Genomic DNA, 16,682 nt, shown 5'->3' on the forward strand with positions numbered 1-16,682 from the left:
ATAGCTAAGTAGCCATATTTTGTAACTTTGTAGTGGAAAAATGGCAGTAGGCTTCGTGCTACATCTCGCCTCATTTGAAATAGACTTCCAAATTACTTCAAAAAGTGTTGTAAACCTGTACAATTTTGCCCGAGGAGAGAATTTAGAAGAGTGAGTATTGCAATGTTGTTGTAAGCGATTTGCATATAGCTTACCTAACAGTCATCAGGCATTGTAGTTTTAATAATATAAAAAGCCCTAAGTATTGGGGTTTTGTGAAATTTTTACACTTGAATGAAGCAAAAGGAGATGAGAGTAAAAGAGAGATTATTGCAGATCAGTGGCGGATCCACAACCTCTCGTGTGGTGGTTCGAAATTAACGCTAATTTTTTTTTCAAATACTACTAAGGAAAGCATAAAAATAATAAACAAATAATAATAAAGAGAAAATAGGAGAAAGTAGAAAAGTAAAGAGAAAATAAGGATTATAGGAGAAATTAGACACATAAAGAGGCTGTAGGAGGTTTTGAACCTTTGACCTCTTTGAAGGTAAGCTAATGCTTATACCACTAGGCTACAAATTACATTTGTTCACAAACTAACATATATGATATATATACTATTTCAAAATCTGAGGTGGTTCAAATGAACCACTTTGAACAAGAACAGGTCCGCCACTGTTGCAGATTATATCAAAAAATATAGCAAAGGGCGAAAGGAATCTCCTATATTTTCAGTTAATTTGTTTTTCTTTCTTTCTCCCCCTGATATTTATGGCTCAAAAAATGGAGAAAAAACAACAACATGAATGGCTCATAAAAGTAGGTGTATCTTTATAAGTAGGATTAGAAATATAGAAAATTATGCAAAGCAAACAAGTCATCGTTATTTTCCGCAAATAATTATACAACAACAAAACGGCCTTCGTTTGCATGCGCATAATTAGAATGTGTTTGACAACTTTTCAAAATACCAAAGTTGATCTGGTTCTATTTTTGGAAGAAACGTGTTTGACCAAAATTGGGCAAAGTATTAACTCGGTTTTCCTAAGATAAAATTTGAAATGCGTTCAAATTTTGATGTATTTTTTTTCTTGATATTGTTGGACGTCGTATTATTTCTGCACATTGTCAACGACGGACGCATTTTTGAATATTTTGTCCGGATCTACCGTAAAATATGATTTGTCCTCGAATTATCAGATAACCGGTTGCTCATGTGGGCCCCAGCGTTAAGTACTCCGTTGGCCCACAGCGAAGAGAGTCACAGAATCTCGCGTCTTTCCTGTTCCCAATAACTCTTCCGCATCAAAATTTAGCCCAAAAAACAACAAAAAATCTGGGTAAAAAAAAAAAAGAAGAAGAAGGAGAAGATGAAGAGATTGCAAGGGAAAGTTGCGATCGTGACGGCTTCGACCCAAGGAATTGGATTCGCCATCGTCGAGCGCTTCGGACTCGAAGGCGCCTCCGTCGTCGTCTCATCTCGAAAGCAGGTCGAAGTTTGACCTCATCCAATTTCAAAAAAGATCTGGTCTTTTTTATTTTTACTAATATTATTATTTCTTGATCTCTTGTGTGAAATTTTTAGAAAAACGTAGACGAGGCAGTAGAAAAGCTCAAATCCAAAGGAGTTGAATGCTTGGGGATCGTCTGCCACGTCTCAAACTCTCAACAGAGAAAGGACCTCGTCGAGAAAACCGTTCAGGTAGGAAAAGGATCCCTGTTTTATGTTAATTTCAGGGAAAAGATTGCTCCTTTAGTTCAATTTTGTGAAAAATTTGTGCTGGTTTATTGCAGAGGTATGGGAAAATAGATATAGTTGTGTCGAACGCAGCTGCGAATCCTTCCATAGATAATATATTGGATATGAAAGAGTCTGTGCTTGATAAGCTTTGGGATATTAACGTGAAGGCTTCTGTTTTACTCTTGCAGGTATATTATGTGCCTATTTATGGTTAATTTTTAGTTTATAAGGTTGAAGTTCACAAAACTACCATGAACTTTGGGATAGTAAACTCTCTTTTTTTTTGAATCCGGGCAATTGCAGACCGCTGCCGATTGGAAATTGTTACCAATGACGTTAACGTCTTTGAAAATGGTCTTAAATTAACCCTAGTTATGTCTATCAAGTATCAACTCGGTAATATAGAAGATGTATAAAGAACACAAAGGCAGAATCATATAAAACATGTCATGTATGAGGCATGTGATAGCTTATCTAACAGTCATCAGGCATTGTAGTTTTAATAATATAAAAAGCCCTTAGTAGTTTTCTCTAATAAAAATGTGTTCATGTAATTTTGTGAATACTACCCTTCTTATAATTTTTGAGTGAACGACTAAGCTAAAATGACTGTTACAGGCTGCTGCACCACATTTGAGTAAGGGGTCATCGGTGATCCTCATTGCATCTATTTCTGGATATCATCCACAGTCGTCTATGGCGATGTATGGAGTCACAAAAACAGCTCTTCTCGGGCTCACCAAGGTCATTTTCTTTGGTCCCTTTATGTGAAGTTATAGCTTCTGATTAGTGGCGCACTGTATCTCTGATTTTTTTCTCTTTTTTTTTCTATATTGATGTCTAATATAGTAATATATGATCAAGTTCTGGTGATAAGAAAGTATATCTTAAGTGGTACTATTGTATCCTTGTTGAGCCTGCTCTTATTGGTCTTTGGACAACAGCTACACTAATAGCTTGCTAGTAGTTATCTGCATGTAATTTGTTCATTTAAAATTTAATATCTCGATAGGGTCTGACTATATGACTAGTTATGTTTTACATAAGATCTTGAGCTTCCGGCTATTAACATTAAATAGTTGGGCTTTGTTCCACCTTTCCAATAATTGGAAATTTGGGAGAGTATCTTGAATCCATGATCTATGGAATAGCTACCCTACCAAATATGTCTATTTAAAAATAAGCTACTGATTTTGGAATCTTCTTCTATAACCTCTTCTATAGCCCCGTTTTTTAAGATAGTAGCTGGGGAAATCCTATATTCCTAAAAGGTCCAATATAAATTCAGAACTTGTCAAAAAGGCATTGTGCTTAAGCTGCAAGCCGTCATCTTCAAATATATTACATCAGGTTGTTGCTTGTTAACTTTGTGACATCATGATTTAGATAAAATACCCTATACAATTATTGTCTAACAGATTTTTTTTCCATTCAATTTTTATAATACGAACCTGAAGCCCATCCTTACCGTAATCAGTTATATCTAAAAAGACGGCTTCTAGGTTCATTACATCCATCCAAACCTTCACAATCTACATGTGTGAACCATAATAGGGAGATATCTTGTCTATCTCAGATGTCATCTAGGTGGGATTTATCAGGTTATATACTATATGCAAACCAATCTGCTGCTGCGTTGGATTTTAACATCCACAAACTCCTTTTTCTTTAACAAGTTTGGAGATCATGTCCTTAATAGCTTTGACCGCCTATAAAGTTTGTGTATGAAATTTGACTGTAGGTGCTCTTGATGCTGAAAAATATTGAAGATATCCTGCAATCATGTCAGTTATATGAAAGTGCTTGCAGTGTCTCTATAATGTAGGACCACATATAATGTGATCATACAAATATTCTGTTAGTTATGATGTTAATTTAAAGTTGTAACTTGGGCTTGTCCACACATGATTTATTTAGTGGCTTATTAACTCTATCATAACGTCTATGTCCTATCATGATGATGTTTATTCTTGTGGTCGCATTTATTAAAAAGATACTTGTGTTATTGTCGAGAACGATGATAATAGTGTTTCTAATAAACATTGATGATAAAGGAATTGGAAATATTTCCTGGATCACGTATACCTTATTAGCATCAACAATGGCTTTATATATCATTCTTCGTGGATGCTTGCAGGCCCTTGCTGCTGAGATGAGCCCAGACTCTCGAGTCAACTGCATAGCTCCTGGATTTGTGCCTACCCATTTTGCCGACTTCATCACAAACAATCCCACCATTGTAAGCACTCAGGGAGACATAATTCTGCCTCATCCACAAGTTTTTGTGCTCTCTGTATGAGAAACTTCTCGCAGGAATGTTGCTCACATTTACTCATTCTAGGAAGCACTTAAACAAATTGCCTGCACCTGTTATCTTCCATGTTCACAAAACCAAGTGTCTGTTTCGCTTGTTGTCTGATATTCAAGATAATTTATCCTTGTAATTGCAAAAATCAGGGACCTATAGTATATTTTCACTCTTGTTCTAATAGCCTCATAGGTTAGGTCATCAGTCTTTGCATAAGAATTGAATTTAGCTTCTGGTCATCTAATATTGACGTTATATGTCACAGAGGAAAGAAATAGAGCAGAACACCCTGCTGAAGAGGCTCGGGACAGCAGAAGACATGGCAGCGACTGCTGCTTTTCTTGCATCCGATGACTCTGCATACATTACAGGAGAAACCATTGTGGTTGCTGGAGGTATGCCTTCAAGGCTCTAGAGTCCATTTGAAGCTCTCTTATACCTTCAATTGTGAACCAGTTTCACTCTCTGCTGCAGATTTGCCTTTATAAGTCTAGGAGTTACCTTCAAAGCTCTGCTCTGTATTTGTAACTTTTAGAAAGGATTTGGTTGTTTCAGAGTTTAGTTTTTAGCGTCTCACTTCTCCTCAACTGAAATGTAAACCAGTCTCTTTATAATAATAAAAGATTGACATTGGCAAGGTTGAAATTATTGACAATTGTGTGTTTCTTTGAAGGTTGAGAGAATGTTAGTTTACAGGTTTGGGAGGGATATCAATGATTTCGATTCCGTAAAAAGTGTTGTACAAAATGCTTGCTTACTGAATACAGCTCTCTCACCAAAAGTTTGCTTTAGGAGAAACAAAAGCTAAAAGAGCTGCTAGCTGAAGCATACCTCCTTTTTTACCCATAGAATTATCATAAATTAAAAGGGAATTAACCCTCCCCAGAGGTCAAATAGGTTGAGAACTAAAATCCATTTTCTCAATCACATTTGTATGTTTTCTCCCCTTTTTTTCTTGAGAAAATAATCACCTTTATCTATTATTGGGGGTCACGTATCTATTATCCTAAACAAATACAGGACTGTGGTTATGACTCATGACATCAAGACCAAGCAAGTAAACAGAAGGCATTTTCATTCAACCTGCTCTGTCTCGGGCAAGGAAACTCTAGAAAATGTAAAAGAAAAACCTTCGGTTTCTCAGCTGCTAACAGACCAACCCACAATAATGACACCTCCATCAGCTAAATAATCTCAGCAATTTCAATTAAGTGAACAAGCCATGAGTAAGTATATCATCATGGAATGAGAAGCATATATATATATAATTGTCTTTGTTCTCGTTCCAGTACCTGCAACTTTCAGAGAAAAAAAGAAAATGCAGAACCAATTAGAAGAAAATACAGCTTACAAGATAAACTGCGGCGCACTATTAAACAACATTACCTTACATACATCCTCCCTCTTTTTCACATTCACAACCCTTTATATGTACATCAAAATGTACATCACCAGAACCTATTTAAATACCTTATTTCCCCCTAGAGGTTAGAAAAAGAATACATATTTTCGTTTTCTAATAATTTTAGTTCTATCTCCAGAGGCTGGAGGATGATGTAATATGAAAGTATTTACACATGGCATACTGCTTCTGGTGATCTATCTCCTATGAGGATTAGGCCTTCGACATGCAGTGGAAAGAAACATCTGTGCCACTGGCAACCGGTAGAAATGATGTCTCTGGGTTGATCGATAATCGTTAGACTCTCATGCTTCCTGAGAATTCCCATCACACTTGCAGTGCCACCCTCTTTAATAAATCTGCATCGTTGTTTTAAGTTATAATGAAGTACTTGTTCATAACTTCATTCTGCATTAGTAAAGTTAACAATTAAGAACATGAACAAAGGTATACTGCACATGAGTGATTACCATGGGAAAAGGGAAACACTTGATTGAATACACAATCTCTGTTTTAAAAAAACCCCGCCTAGTCCGCTTAGACGTACGCCTAGGCCTAGGCGGTACCTAGGCCGCCTAACTAACGCCTAACACCTAAGCGGTATTTAGGCTGCCCATCTAGATTTTACGAACATTTAGGGGAGCATTGTCTGCTTACGTGGATTACACCCGGTAGGCCTTGGTTGTGATTTTATGTGTTGTAGCCTACACGTCCTCCAAACTTCATTAACCTCCAAATATGAACACCTCTACTACCTCCTCCGACCTTCAGCAAAACCTCATCGATCACCATTTAAATGAAGAAAGAAATCCGCCTAGACACCAGTCCGGCATCTAAACTTTCTATAACATTGACATTCACTATCAATTATTGTAATTAAAAATAAAAAAACATCTTAGGCTCTAACCTTGTTAATTATTATTTTGGTTATTTAGTATCTAAGTATGCATGATTTATTATGAAACTAAAATTGCTATATTTTTTTTGAAAATTTATATGAATTTAATACATATTTTTATCAATTATTATAATAACTAAAATTGCTATATTTTTTTTGAAAATTTATATGAATTTAATACATATTTTTATCAATTATTATAATTAAATAATTTAAAATGAATTTAATACATATTTTTATCAATTATTATAATTAAATAATTTAAAAATAGTCAAACGCCTAGGCGTACGCCTAGGGTCTAGGCGCTAGCTGCTCGCTCAAACGTCTAGTCTGTCTAGCGCCTTTTGTAACATTGTCGAGCTCCCCCGATCTCTGTAACTACTAACAAGGTAAATAGTACTTCTTAAATATCTATTTAAGTTAGTTTTTTTTTTTGAGAAAATATCTATTCAAGTTAGTTAACAGTAACTTAAACTTAAGAAGTGTAAGTTAACAGTAAACTTAAGTTTAAGTTAAACTTAAAAGTTTATGCTAACAGTAAACTCAAGTTTAAGTTTAAATTTAAGTTTTTGTTGATGGTAAACTTAAGTTTAAGTAAACAGTAAACTTAAGTTAACAATATTTTAGTTAACAGTGAACTTAAGTTTAAATTTATTGTTAACTTAAATTTAACAGTAACTTATAAGTTAACAATAATTTGAGTTGAGAATGAGTTTTTCACTGTTGAGATGAACTTATAATTTGAGTTGAGAAGTATAAACATACAAAGAGCTATTGTAATTGGTAAACCAAGCAATTTAGTTAATAGTATTTGTACTTTAGTATTTATGCATCTTTGATTGAGTATATATATATTTATCTTCAAGTATCACAATTAAAAAGAAAAGAAAAAAAAACGCCTAGAAACCGCTTAGGCGCCCGCCTAGACGACTAAACGCTGAGCGCCAAGTCCGACGCCTAGAAACGCCCAACGTTTAATGTAACATTGTACACAATCATGCAATGTATCAAAAAGGGAAATAAAATGACAATTTACCTTGAATTTGTTTGCCTATTTGTCACGAAAGAAATATCGAAAGCCTAAAGAGAACTATAATTGCAGTTATAAAGCATATCTCGAGAAGTAAGATCACCAGAATGCATATTATGAACCATATTGGACATGCTCATTATATCTGATTCTATAGCATAGGCAGTCTTCACTATCATTCTTCAGTTATATGAAACCACCAGCAAGAGAATAAAATCGAGAAAGGCGATATAATTAACAAGCTTGTCTTGCAGCCAATAAAATTACACAAATAATGGTTCAAATGTTCGAGCAAACTGAGTCTCCATCTCCAAATAATAAAATAACAGCTAGAAAGCTTTCACTCCTTTTTGGTGACAATAACATTGTTCCATCCGCTTTCTCCTAAATCGAGAAAATCAGTCTCCATCTCCAGTTTATCTTTAACCATATTGCTAAACGTTCCCTTCTTTGATTCATTGTCAGATAGGTGGATTGTAAATCCAAAAGCATATGCCTCCTATCGTGGATCCTCTATACGTTTGCTTCAGACTTTGAAGCTATTTGGATAATCATCCTCTTCATCTTGTGAAAGAAATTGATTTACATACTCTTCCATTCACTAAAGCATAAGAAACAGGACACTGCCACTACATGCCAAAAATCTGATGTGTCTTCATCCTACCCTGTTCCCTTTAAAGAACATTTGAATGGTCAAACAAATTGTGACACTGGTGTTAACTGTTTCAACCCTATAGCTAGGGGTGTGCAATTGGGCTTTCGGCCCGGACCCGACCTGGCCGGGCCCAAGAAAAGCCCGGGAAGTCCAGGACGACCAGGCTATGGGCCCGGGTCCAGGTTGTGTTGGTGAAGCCTGACTTAGGCCCGACCCAGCCCAGTTATTATACATATATAATTATATTATGATATGGTCATTAATGTGTACATATATATATTTCTAAGTGTCTTTTTTAGGAAAATGGCCATAGCCTCCTAGTCCTAGGTGTATATAGTTGTATATATTTAAGTAGAAAGTATGTATGTGTGTGTACACACACATATACATATACATATATATACACAACTATATATATACTTGTAAGTATACAAGTATATATATATATATATATATATATATATATATATATATATATACACTTGATATTAAGAATTATATATAAGTATATTGCATCTAGTATATATAAGTATATAACTATACTTAAAAAGTTAAAATAAGCATAATATAAGCATATAACAAATACATATATAACTGTATAATACGCATTTATAAATAGAGAAAGATGGGTATGCTTGGTACCAAGCACAAGTTTTTGTGCTTGATAGTGAGGTGACATATTCCCCTCCACTCATTGAAATCGGGGCCTACATTCACATGGGTTGGGGAGTGATTGGGAATTAGAATGAGTGGATGAAAATATGACACCTCACTACCAAGCACAAAATTTGTGCTTGGTACCAAGCATACACATTTTTCTCTTACAAATAAGTAATATATACTTATGCGATTCTCTCTCTCTCTCAAGTTATAACTTATAAGTATATACAATATGCTTACATAAAATATGCGTATATATAATATATAGCTATATACTAACATGTAAATATATACTAATACATACTTATATAAATATAATAAGATTAATCTAATTTTTAGCATTTTTTTGCCAAAAAAATCAAATAAAAAATCTGGGCCAGCCCGAAGCCCAACCCGGTTTGACCCAGACCTAGCAATCCGGGCCGGGCTTGGTCGGGCCGACCCGTTTGGACAGGCCTAACTATAACAGGTATCAAGTCTCTAAAAGTTACAAAAGTTGTTAGTCTTTCACTTGATAAACGTAAATTAAATTTTCACAAACGCGGAGCATATAGATGGACCCGATGTCTCTTGAAAGTAACAAAAAGAAACTTTAGCCATGTTTTCCGTTACTTTTGAACCTATGATGCCATCTTGGTTAGATTATTTAATATTTGAAGTATAGTTCTGTAAAGTAATACTCAATGTTGTATGTAGGTGATATTTTGAGAACAATCTATCTTATACGTGTTTCCAATTACTTTGTTTATTAACCTATTCTAAATAAATTGTTAAGTCTAACCAAAATATAATATATTAAATAATCTTCATATTTCCTGCTGCACTGTGGCCCATTTTCCCAAGGATGTTATGTCTATAGAATCGTGCCTTGATTCCCTCCATGCTTATGCAGACTAGGCCACAACGAACTATAAAGTCATGAGGTATGAAATAAGTAGAACACCCAAATCAAATTGCACAGTGTATAGAGTTTTATAACAACATATCATATGGCACATCATGGTCTAGTGTTGAATCACTATAAGCATACAAAGTTCATGCATCAAGAAGAAAAGTGTTTTTATGTTATGTTTTTATTTTATTTTTGCCTACGATCAATCAGCCTAAACTCTCTGGAATATCAATTCACTCGAGACCGTAGCAAGGTGTGGGGGGGGGGGGGGGACTAGGTTTCTAGGAAAGACTATGCCATCTAAAAAATGTACATGAGGAGTTATTTCGTTATAGAGTAAATTTGCAATATATGAGTGTCCCAGGTGAAAGTCAATGAATATAACCAAATATAACGTGTTATATCAATGAAAGCCAACTTATCGTCATTTTTTCCTCTTTTTCTAAGGTATAGGGCAATATAACCAAATATAACGTGTTATATCAATGAAAGCCAACTTATCGTCATTTTTTCCTCTTTTTCTAAGGTATAGGGCAGAAGTAACCAGAGTTACCATCAGTTTATATTTTCTTGGAAATCAAGTTCGCTTCTTACCCTTCTTCAAGGCGCAGTACCCGGCTTTCACCGGAAATATTATGCTCCGCCAGCCAGGTTAGAAAATTTGGATTTAGCTCTTTATTTTTCTTGGTCATTTCCACGATGGTTGCAGGTTTAACAAAAGAAACCACTCTGGCTCCATTTCCCGCCCTCACGAGAAATCTTGTCCCCGAATTTGGATCAGATATATAAAAATCTGATACGTGTCTCTGTAACAATAAGCAAGAAAGGAGTAGGTTAACAAGAGATGATGTTAATAAGAGATGAACCTTTCTAATGAAATATATAAAACATTTGACTTGTGTAAACTTCATTATGATATCTATTCACTCGCATACTTAACACATTGCTTTGTTCATAAAAAGAACAATAAGGAAACAAGCCATAACCAAGTGTCTGAGGGCTTAAAGGGTTCAACAAATGTGATAAAGGAAATAGGGGGGCGGGGGGGTCAAATGAAAAGTTAATACGAGTGAAACATTGTGAAAACTGACCTCTGAATGTCTCAAACCCCATGAAAATGGCCTATGCTTGGAATCTACAGGCAAGCCATCCCAACCTCGATATTCATACAACTCAGTAGATACATAGACACACCTAGAAATGTTCTGATAGGATGTTTCAAGAGGAGCAGCACCACAAGTAACCATCTGATTACAATAAGAGATCCATCAGCTTTGAAGTAAAAAAGTTGGTGCGTTACAGATACAAATTAGTGATTAAGAAACTACGGCTAAATTATCTATTTTGATAGAACAAGACCTTATCCTGATTAACTAATAGCCCAAAACAACCAAATGCTTCTTAGAAGAGATGTTCAAATATGGTATATGCAGATCTATGTATATTCACAGACAGATATACAGAACAGATATACGATCAATGTCTAGTTGAAGAATTGCAATTTTCATGATCCTATGTGTTTATTGAAGTACAGTCCTTATATACAGTCACATTTGTAGGTTGCAACCAGTAATTTTCCACCTAAAAGATGGTGCTAATAGAAAATATTTCTATAATATTACTAATTTCAATGACATGTTTGCTTTTCCCTTTCAACCTTTTTAAAGTCAAGTTGAACGTAATCTACAAGATAGGAATACTGGATAAAATTCTCATTTAGCATAGCAATCAATTAAAACAACAACATTTTAATAAAACTGGAAGCGTTTATGGTGCCTTAGATACAAAAAGTCAACATTTTAATGGCAAATTGTTGGAATCTAATACAACAAATTTATCTAGTAGTTTCTACAATCTAGTAGAATTAGAGTTTGCATACTTCTTGGGTTTGTGAGACTAGCACCACCTTTTGCACATTTGAAAAACCAGAAACTTTTAATGCCAACTCATGAGGATTAAAACAGAGTAGGCAACTGGACAGAGGAATACAGTTAATTCTTTGGCGATTTGTCTCAAGTTTCCAGGCCCTATTTAGGTGACACTGGCTTGGCTTGCTTGGATTACAATTGTTTAGAATTGAGATTAAGAAAACCATAGGCGTATATCAAGACCTATTTGGAATACATCAATTGAAATATATGATAACCCACTTGGAATACATCAATATAGACATTTTCTTGGGTTTGGAAATACAATACCATATATATATATGGCATCTTTATATACCCAGAAATATGAGGATCTCCTCATCTAGGAAGAGCATGAAGTCAAAACAACTAAATTCTATGATCCACGCCCCTATTAAATCGAAATTTCACGTCCATGATGATAAAAGTACAGTGTATAATTAGAAATAAAATACCAGGTGGCTCATCCTTCAACCTACTAGAAAAAGATAGTATCGGTTACTATGCAAAGAAATGCCCATGATTCCAATATGTTCAATGGTTTCAAAAACTACGGGTTGTTCATTTAGTGATGGTCATCAACCGCTGCGAAACTTTTTTTCAATGAGAATCTCCTCATCATAAGGTTCACTGTGGGTAACTATTGTTCCAACATCCCTTAATCACAACTTGAGAGAAATGAAGTAGATGCAAAACATCCTAATTAATATGCAAGTAGACGGTCAGTCTAATTGGTGACAGCATCGGCGACGTCGGTTTCATCTGATAACAAATCATCACATGCCACTATTGTCAAACAAAAATTCTAACTCAACATCAGCGAAGTTCCCCCACTTCAATAAATTTTTTTTTTTTTAGAAAAAACAGTAAAAAAAACGCCGACAGAATGGCAGATTACCCCAGTAACCTTCACGATCTGCCCGACCGGCAGATTCCTCGGATCGAGCCCAGAATCCGGGCGGACGCCGCTCAGAAGCCCGCGCTCTCACCTCCTCCCTTCCCCCCCCCAATTCCAGAGCCCAAACAGCCGCCAACCCCGTGCGCGCCGCCGCCGCCGCCCGCCCCGCCAATTACAGTCTGCCCGCCAACAAGCACATCACACGCAGCAGCCACTGCCGAGCACACATCTAGGAACCGAGACCCCGCCGGCCCCCGCCCAATCACAACGCCTGATTAGGGCAACCGCAAACGGGACTAAACCACCGCCCTCGATCTCTGACTCTCGGTCACCCGGACGGTCCCGTACGTCCTTCGCTGCTTCGGGTTTCGCCTGAGGGTTAGGGTTGGGGCTAGAATTAAAAGCTAGGGTTAGGGTTCTGACCGGGTGATTGAGGTCGCGGTTGGCGGGGATCTGGAAGGGGGGGCCGGGAGGAGGATGAGGAGCGCTTTGGGGAGGTGGCCGGAGTGGGAGCGGGAGGAGGAGGGGCAGGAGGGGCGGTGAGGTCCGCCGGAGCGCCGAAGGTCGCCGCGGTGTATGGGGGCGGAGAGGGAGTGGGATGATGCGGAGGGGCGGTCTCTTGGAGGCGGCTCCGGTGGGCCCGCCGGATACGAGGAGGCCGTTGCTGAGGGCTGGCGGACTGAGAGTGATGAGGGCGGCTGCTGGTGGTGGTGGTGGTGGACGCCATTGTTGAGCGCAGAGAGAGAGAGTGTGTGAGTGCGTATTTGTTTGGTGGGCTTTTTTGTTAGAGGAGTCTTGAGTTTATTCCGGTGATTTGCAGGATGAGGACAGATTTTGAATGAGATTTGCAAACTGAGTTTTCGTCAGTGGTCTCGATTTCTAATTTCCGTTGTTTGATAGGACTAAGGTGGAGTTAGGTACTAATTCTGGACTAATCATGTTTTCCAATTTCGTAACAAAGTCTTTAGCTTTTAAAAACTAAAAGCAGGGCGTATTGTTAAGAAACACTAACTTAGGGGCTGTTTGTTTCATTTCCATAAAATTATGAAATTGGATTCCCTCACAAAAAATCAAATCCAAAAAAAAAAAATTAGGATATCCAAGGAATCCAAAACTTGTGTTTGATATGGAATGATAAAGTGAAGAATAAGAAAACATATCCAAAACTCATGTTTGTTTCATTTCCCAAAAATAAGAAAAACGCCATCATAGAAAGCTTTTCAAAAGCTTTTTTGTGTTTGATTCAAAACCATATAATAGGAAATAATGCAAAAAATTATGAATAAACATACTTGTGGTGAAGTTACCCCCTAGAAGACAAACTCACCAGTACAAAGTTGGCAACGATTATAAAAACGGCTATGGGTAGCAACGAGTAGTATATAGGAGTTGCAATCCTATATAAATGTATCAGCATTAGCCCAAATACAATGCACATTTCAGCCTTTTTTGTCTTTTTCTTTTTGCAGGAAACAAAGCAGCCTTGCTACTACAGTGAAGATGGAGCTGAAATGTGATAGCAAACAATCAATTGATCTATATAAAGTGAAGTGCAAATGTAAGCTTCCAACACCCTTGAAGCTATGTGCAAATAGAAAAAATAAAGGGAGACATTATTAGAGTTGCACTAAGTTCCCAAATAAAGAATGTAACTTCTTTCACTTGCCGACAAAGAGAGTGATTGCAGGAATAGAATCAAGTATCACAGAGTCAAGACATTCTTGAAGATAAAAAGTTAATGAAAATCAAAAGATTGAAGAGAGAATTGAAATCTCCAGAGCATCAAGTAATCATTTGGAAAAGGAGTGTATTGTTTTTACTCATAATTGGTGTACTCGTCATTATCTTTAAAAACATACCATGTAGTTGCAAAATGTATTGAGATATGAAAGGAAATTTTCATGATTGTCAAACAATGGAGTATAAGGCTTAGAATAAAGTCATATTATCAGTATACGATGTCTCGCCTAAATATTGTAATTGCATATAGATTGTCTACACATAATGGTTGCCTCGTCTAAAAATTACATGAGCAATTTAGATTACAATCTCATCATGATATGTCTTATCTAAATAATAAAATCACAATATAGCCTGCATTAACAAATTTTGACCAATCATCATTGCTTAGTGCAAGAAAACCAAACTAATACACACCAAGTTTGAAAGATAGTCATACCAATACACACCAAAGTCTGTAGATTGCTATCTTTATAACTTGTCCATATCATAGATCATAGCTTCGTGTCTCATGAGAATAGATGTGAAAAAACAGCATGCATTTGCACACTAATAACCTGTACACGATAAAGATCAATCATATTGCATAAGCCTGATCATAAACAGAGCATGTAACAAGTATGAAACTGGAGCATGAAACTAGAGCAGGTAACAAGCATGAAATTGGAGCATGTAACAAGCATGAAAACCGCAAACAGAGCATGTAACAAGCATGTAACCAGCAAACAGAGCATGTAACCAGCAAATAGAGCTGAGACTGGAGCTGAAATTGGAGCACGAAGCTGGAGCATGTAACAAAGATTTACTGGAGCATGTAACAAGAGGTTAACCAGCAAACAGATCATGTAACAACTAACAAGCATGTAACCAACAAATAGAGCATGTAACCAACAAACATAGCTGAGACTTGAGCTGGAGCACAATAGAGAGCACTTGCAATAACAACAGACACAAAGAGCACTAAGTACAAAACCTGATCAAAAGCAGTTCATAACCTGATCATAAGCATATTTTTACAAAATTATGTAGCAGTTGCATCATGAAAATAAAGGCAAAGTATTGTCTCATGAAAATACAAGATCATAACATGTTCATAACTTATGTGTGTATCAGCTAGAACACCAACAACATTAACCTATTCAACAATATCAACAACAATTACTTATGACAAGTCATATTGTTTCATTATTACTATTCAAAACTTATGGGTTTTCTCAAAATAATGCAACAACAACGGACGCAGATGCACCAACATCAACAATAATAAGTCTAACTTCTTAAAGAGCTTATCAAATTGCAATTGAATAAAATCAGGTAAAATCAAATTATTATATCATAACAAATAGTGACCAGATCAAGTTCAGCCTAATTTGCCGACAATTTAAAAAATTTAAAAATTAGAGGGAGGTTGTACATTTTCTTCATTATGGAGTAGACCCCGATGATGAGAGGTAAAATTTGAACCCCTAACCCAGAGATCAAGCCATCATATTTAAAGTTTAGAACAAGGAGGGAGTGTCGACTACACCTGAATCAGAGAAGATCGCCTCCGTTCACGACGGCGACATGCATCGTGAAAAACCCCAACATCAGAAAATCAATGTCTTCTAAAACCCGAAAATAAGAAATTTCCTTTTGAAATAAATAGATAGGGTTCATCGAGGAGATAATCAAGGTTTTAATCGACCATACTAGATCAATTTGCGACCGATTTGAGTAGAACCGATTTGAGTAGAGATAGCCTTGATTTTTTCGATGAAGCAGTGCGAAGCGGATGAGGGAAAGGTAGAAGAAGAGGGAACGAGAAGATGATGCGGTGAGCGTAATGGGGGTACGGGTTCTGATGTTGTCACGTGAAGAGAAAAGGGGAGAAGGGAAAAGCTGAGTTGGCAAGCGGGTGTTGTTGGATTTAAATCTAATTAAATCTATTTGTGGGCACATATGATTAATCTGTGTGTATTGCTATTCTTCAGGATAACCCGCTAAAGTGATCAATTAATTTGGGTTAATGAGTATTTAAATAAATTATGAGGTTATATGTGCAGATACCAGTTTGTAATTATAATTTGATAAGGGGCCAAATTACAAATGTACAACACCTATATATATGGGGTTATGGTCCCTAATTTAGGGTTAGCCACACTCATTCTCTTATTCCCATCTAAAGAGATATTAAAGAGAGAAACCCTAAGATTAGAAGATCCAAAACCCAACTCAAGTCCAACCCATGGATTCAGGTATAAGCTTCCGTTCTTAATGTTTAATCGCTATGATTTAATCACGCTTAGATCAAACATGTGTCAGGTTTCTAGCCAATTTCCAAGCCAAAAGACAGGATTTAGGCTGTCCAAAAAAATATTGTTTTCTCTTTTTTTAAGAAACATTTTCTTAAAAAAAAATTGAAACAAACACAACTCCTAGAATCCTATAATGATCCAAAACCTACTTTTTGTTTCAAAAGTGATGGTTTCTTAAAATATTGACCCTAACAAACAACCCCTTAAAGTTGCACACTCAGTTTTGCAAATTTTGTTTCCTATATTTATCCTCAACTTAGCGTCTAGGTTGT

The 16,682-nt window shown here is 36.3% G+C and overlaps 2 protein-coding genes across 2 annotated transcripts; one reads left to right on the plus strand and one right to left on the minus strand.

Moving 5' to 3' along the window:
* On the plus strand, positions 1,268-4,686 carry LOC109845949 (short-chain dehydrogenase/reductase SDRA). The gene is made up of 6 exons (XM_020415180.1): positions 1,268-1,472; positions 1,568-1,684; positions 1,777-1,911; positions 2,342-2,467; positions 3,861-3,962; positions 4,297-4,686. Exons 1-6 carry the CDS (start codon positions 1,353-1,355, stop codon positions 4,444-4,446), a joined length of 750 nt encoding a protein of 249 aa, XP_020270769.1. The 5' UTR covers positions 1,268-1,352; the 3' UTR covers positions 4,447-4,686.
* On the minus strand, positions 5,443-12,441 carry LOC109845960 (uncharacterized membrane protein At1g16860-like). The gene is made up of 4 exons (XM_020415190.1): positions 12,374-12,441; positions 10,660-10,815; positions 10,163-10,374; positions 5,443-5,792 (listed from the first exon to the last, which is right to left on the minus strand). Exons 2-4 carry the CDS (start codon positions 10,813-10,815, stop codon positions 5,603-5,605), a joined length of 558 nt encoding a protein of 185 aa, XP_020270779.1. The 5' UTR covers positions 12,374-12,441; the 3' UTR covers positions 5,443-5,602.

Source organism: Asparagus officinalis, chromosome 1 (genome assembly GCF_001876935.1).
Source record: "Asparagus officinalis chromosome 1, Aspof.V1, whole genome shotgun sequence".
Lineage (NCBI taxonomy): Eukaryota > Viridiplantae > Streptophyta > Magnoliopsida > Asparagales > Asparagaceae > Asparagus > Asparagus officinalis.

Bases quoted from the DNA above. Each gene is read 5' to 3' on its own strand.
- LOC109845949 (XM_020415180.1), top strand. From the start codon at position 1,353: ATGAAGAGATTGCAAGGGAAAGTTGCGATCGTGACGGCTTCGACCCAA. The intron at 2,468-3,860 runs GTCATTTTCTTT...GGATGCTTGCAG, and splicing joins CTCTTCTCGGGCTCACCAAG to GCCCTTGCTGCTGAGATGAG. The intron at 3,963-4,296 runs GTAAGCACTCAG...TATATGTCACAG, and splicing joins TCACAAACAATCCCACCATT to AGGAAAGAAATAGAGCAGAA.
- LOC109845960 (XM_020415190.1), bottom strand. From the start codon at position 10,815: ATGGTTACTTGTGGTGCTGCTCCTCTTGAAACATCCTATCAGAACATT. The intron at 10,375-10,659 runs GTCAGTTTTCAC...TTATTGTTACAG, and splicing joins GGGGTTTGAGACATTCAGAG to AGACACGTATCAGATTTTTA. The intron at 5,793-10,162 runs GTAAGAAGCGAA...ACAACGATGCAG, and splicing joins GTACTGCGCCTTGAAGAAGG to ATTTATTAAAGAGGGTGGCA.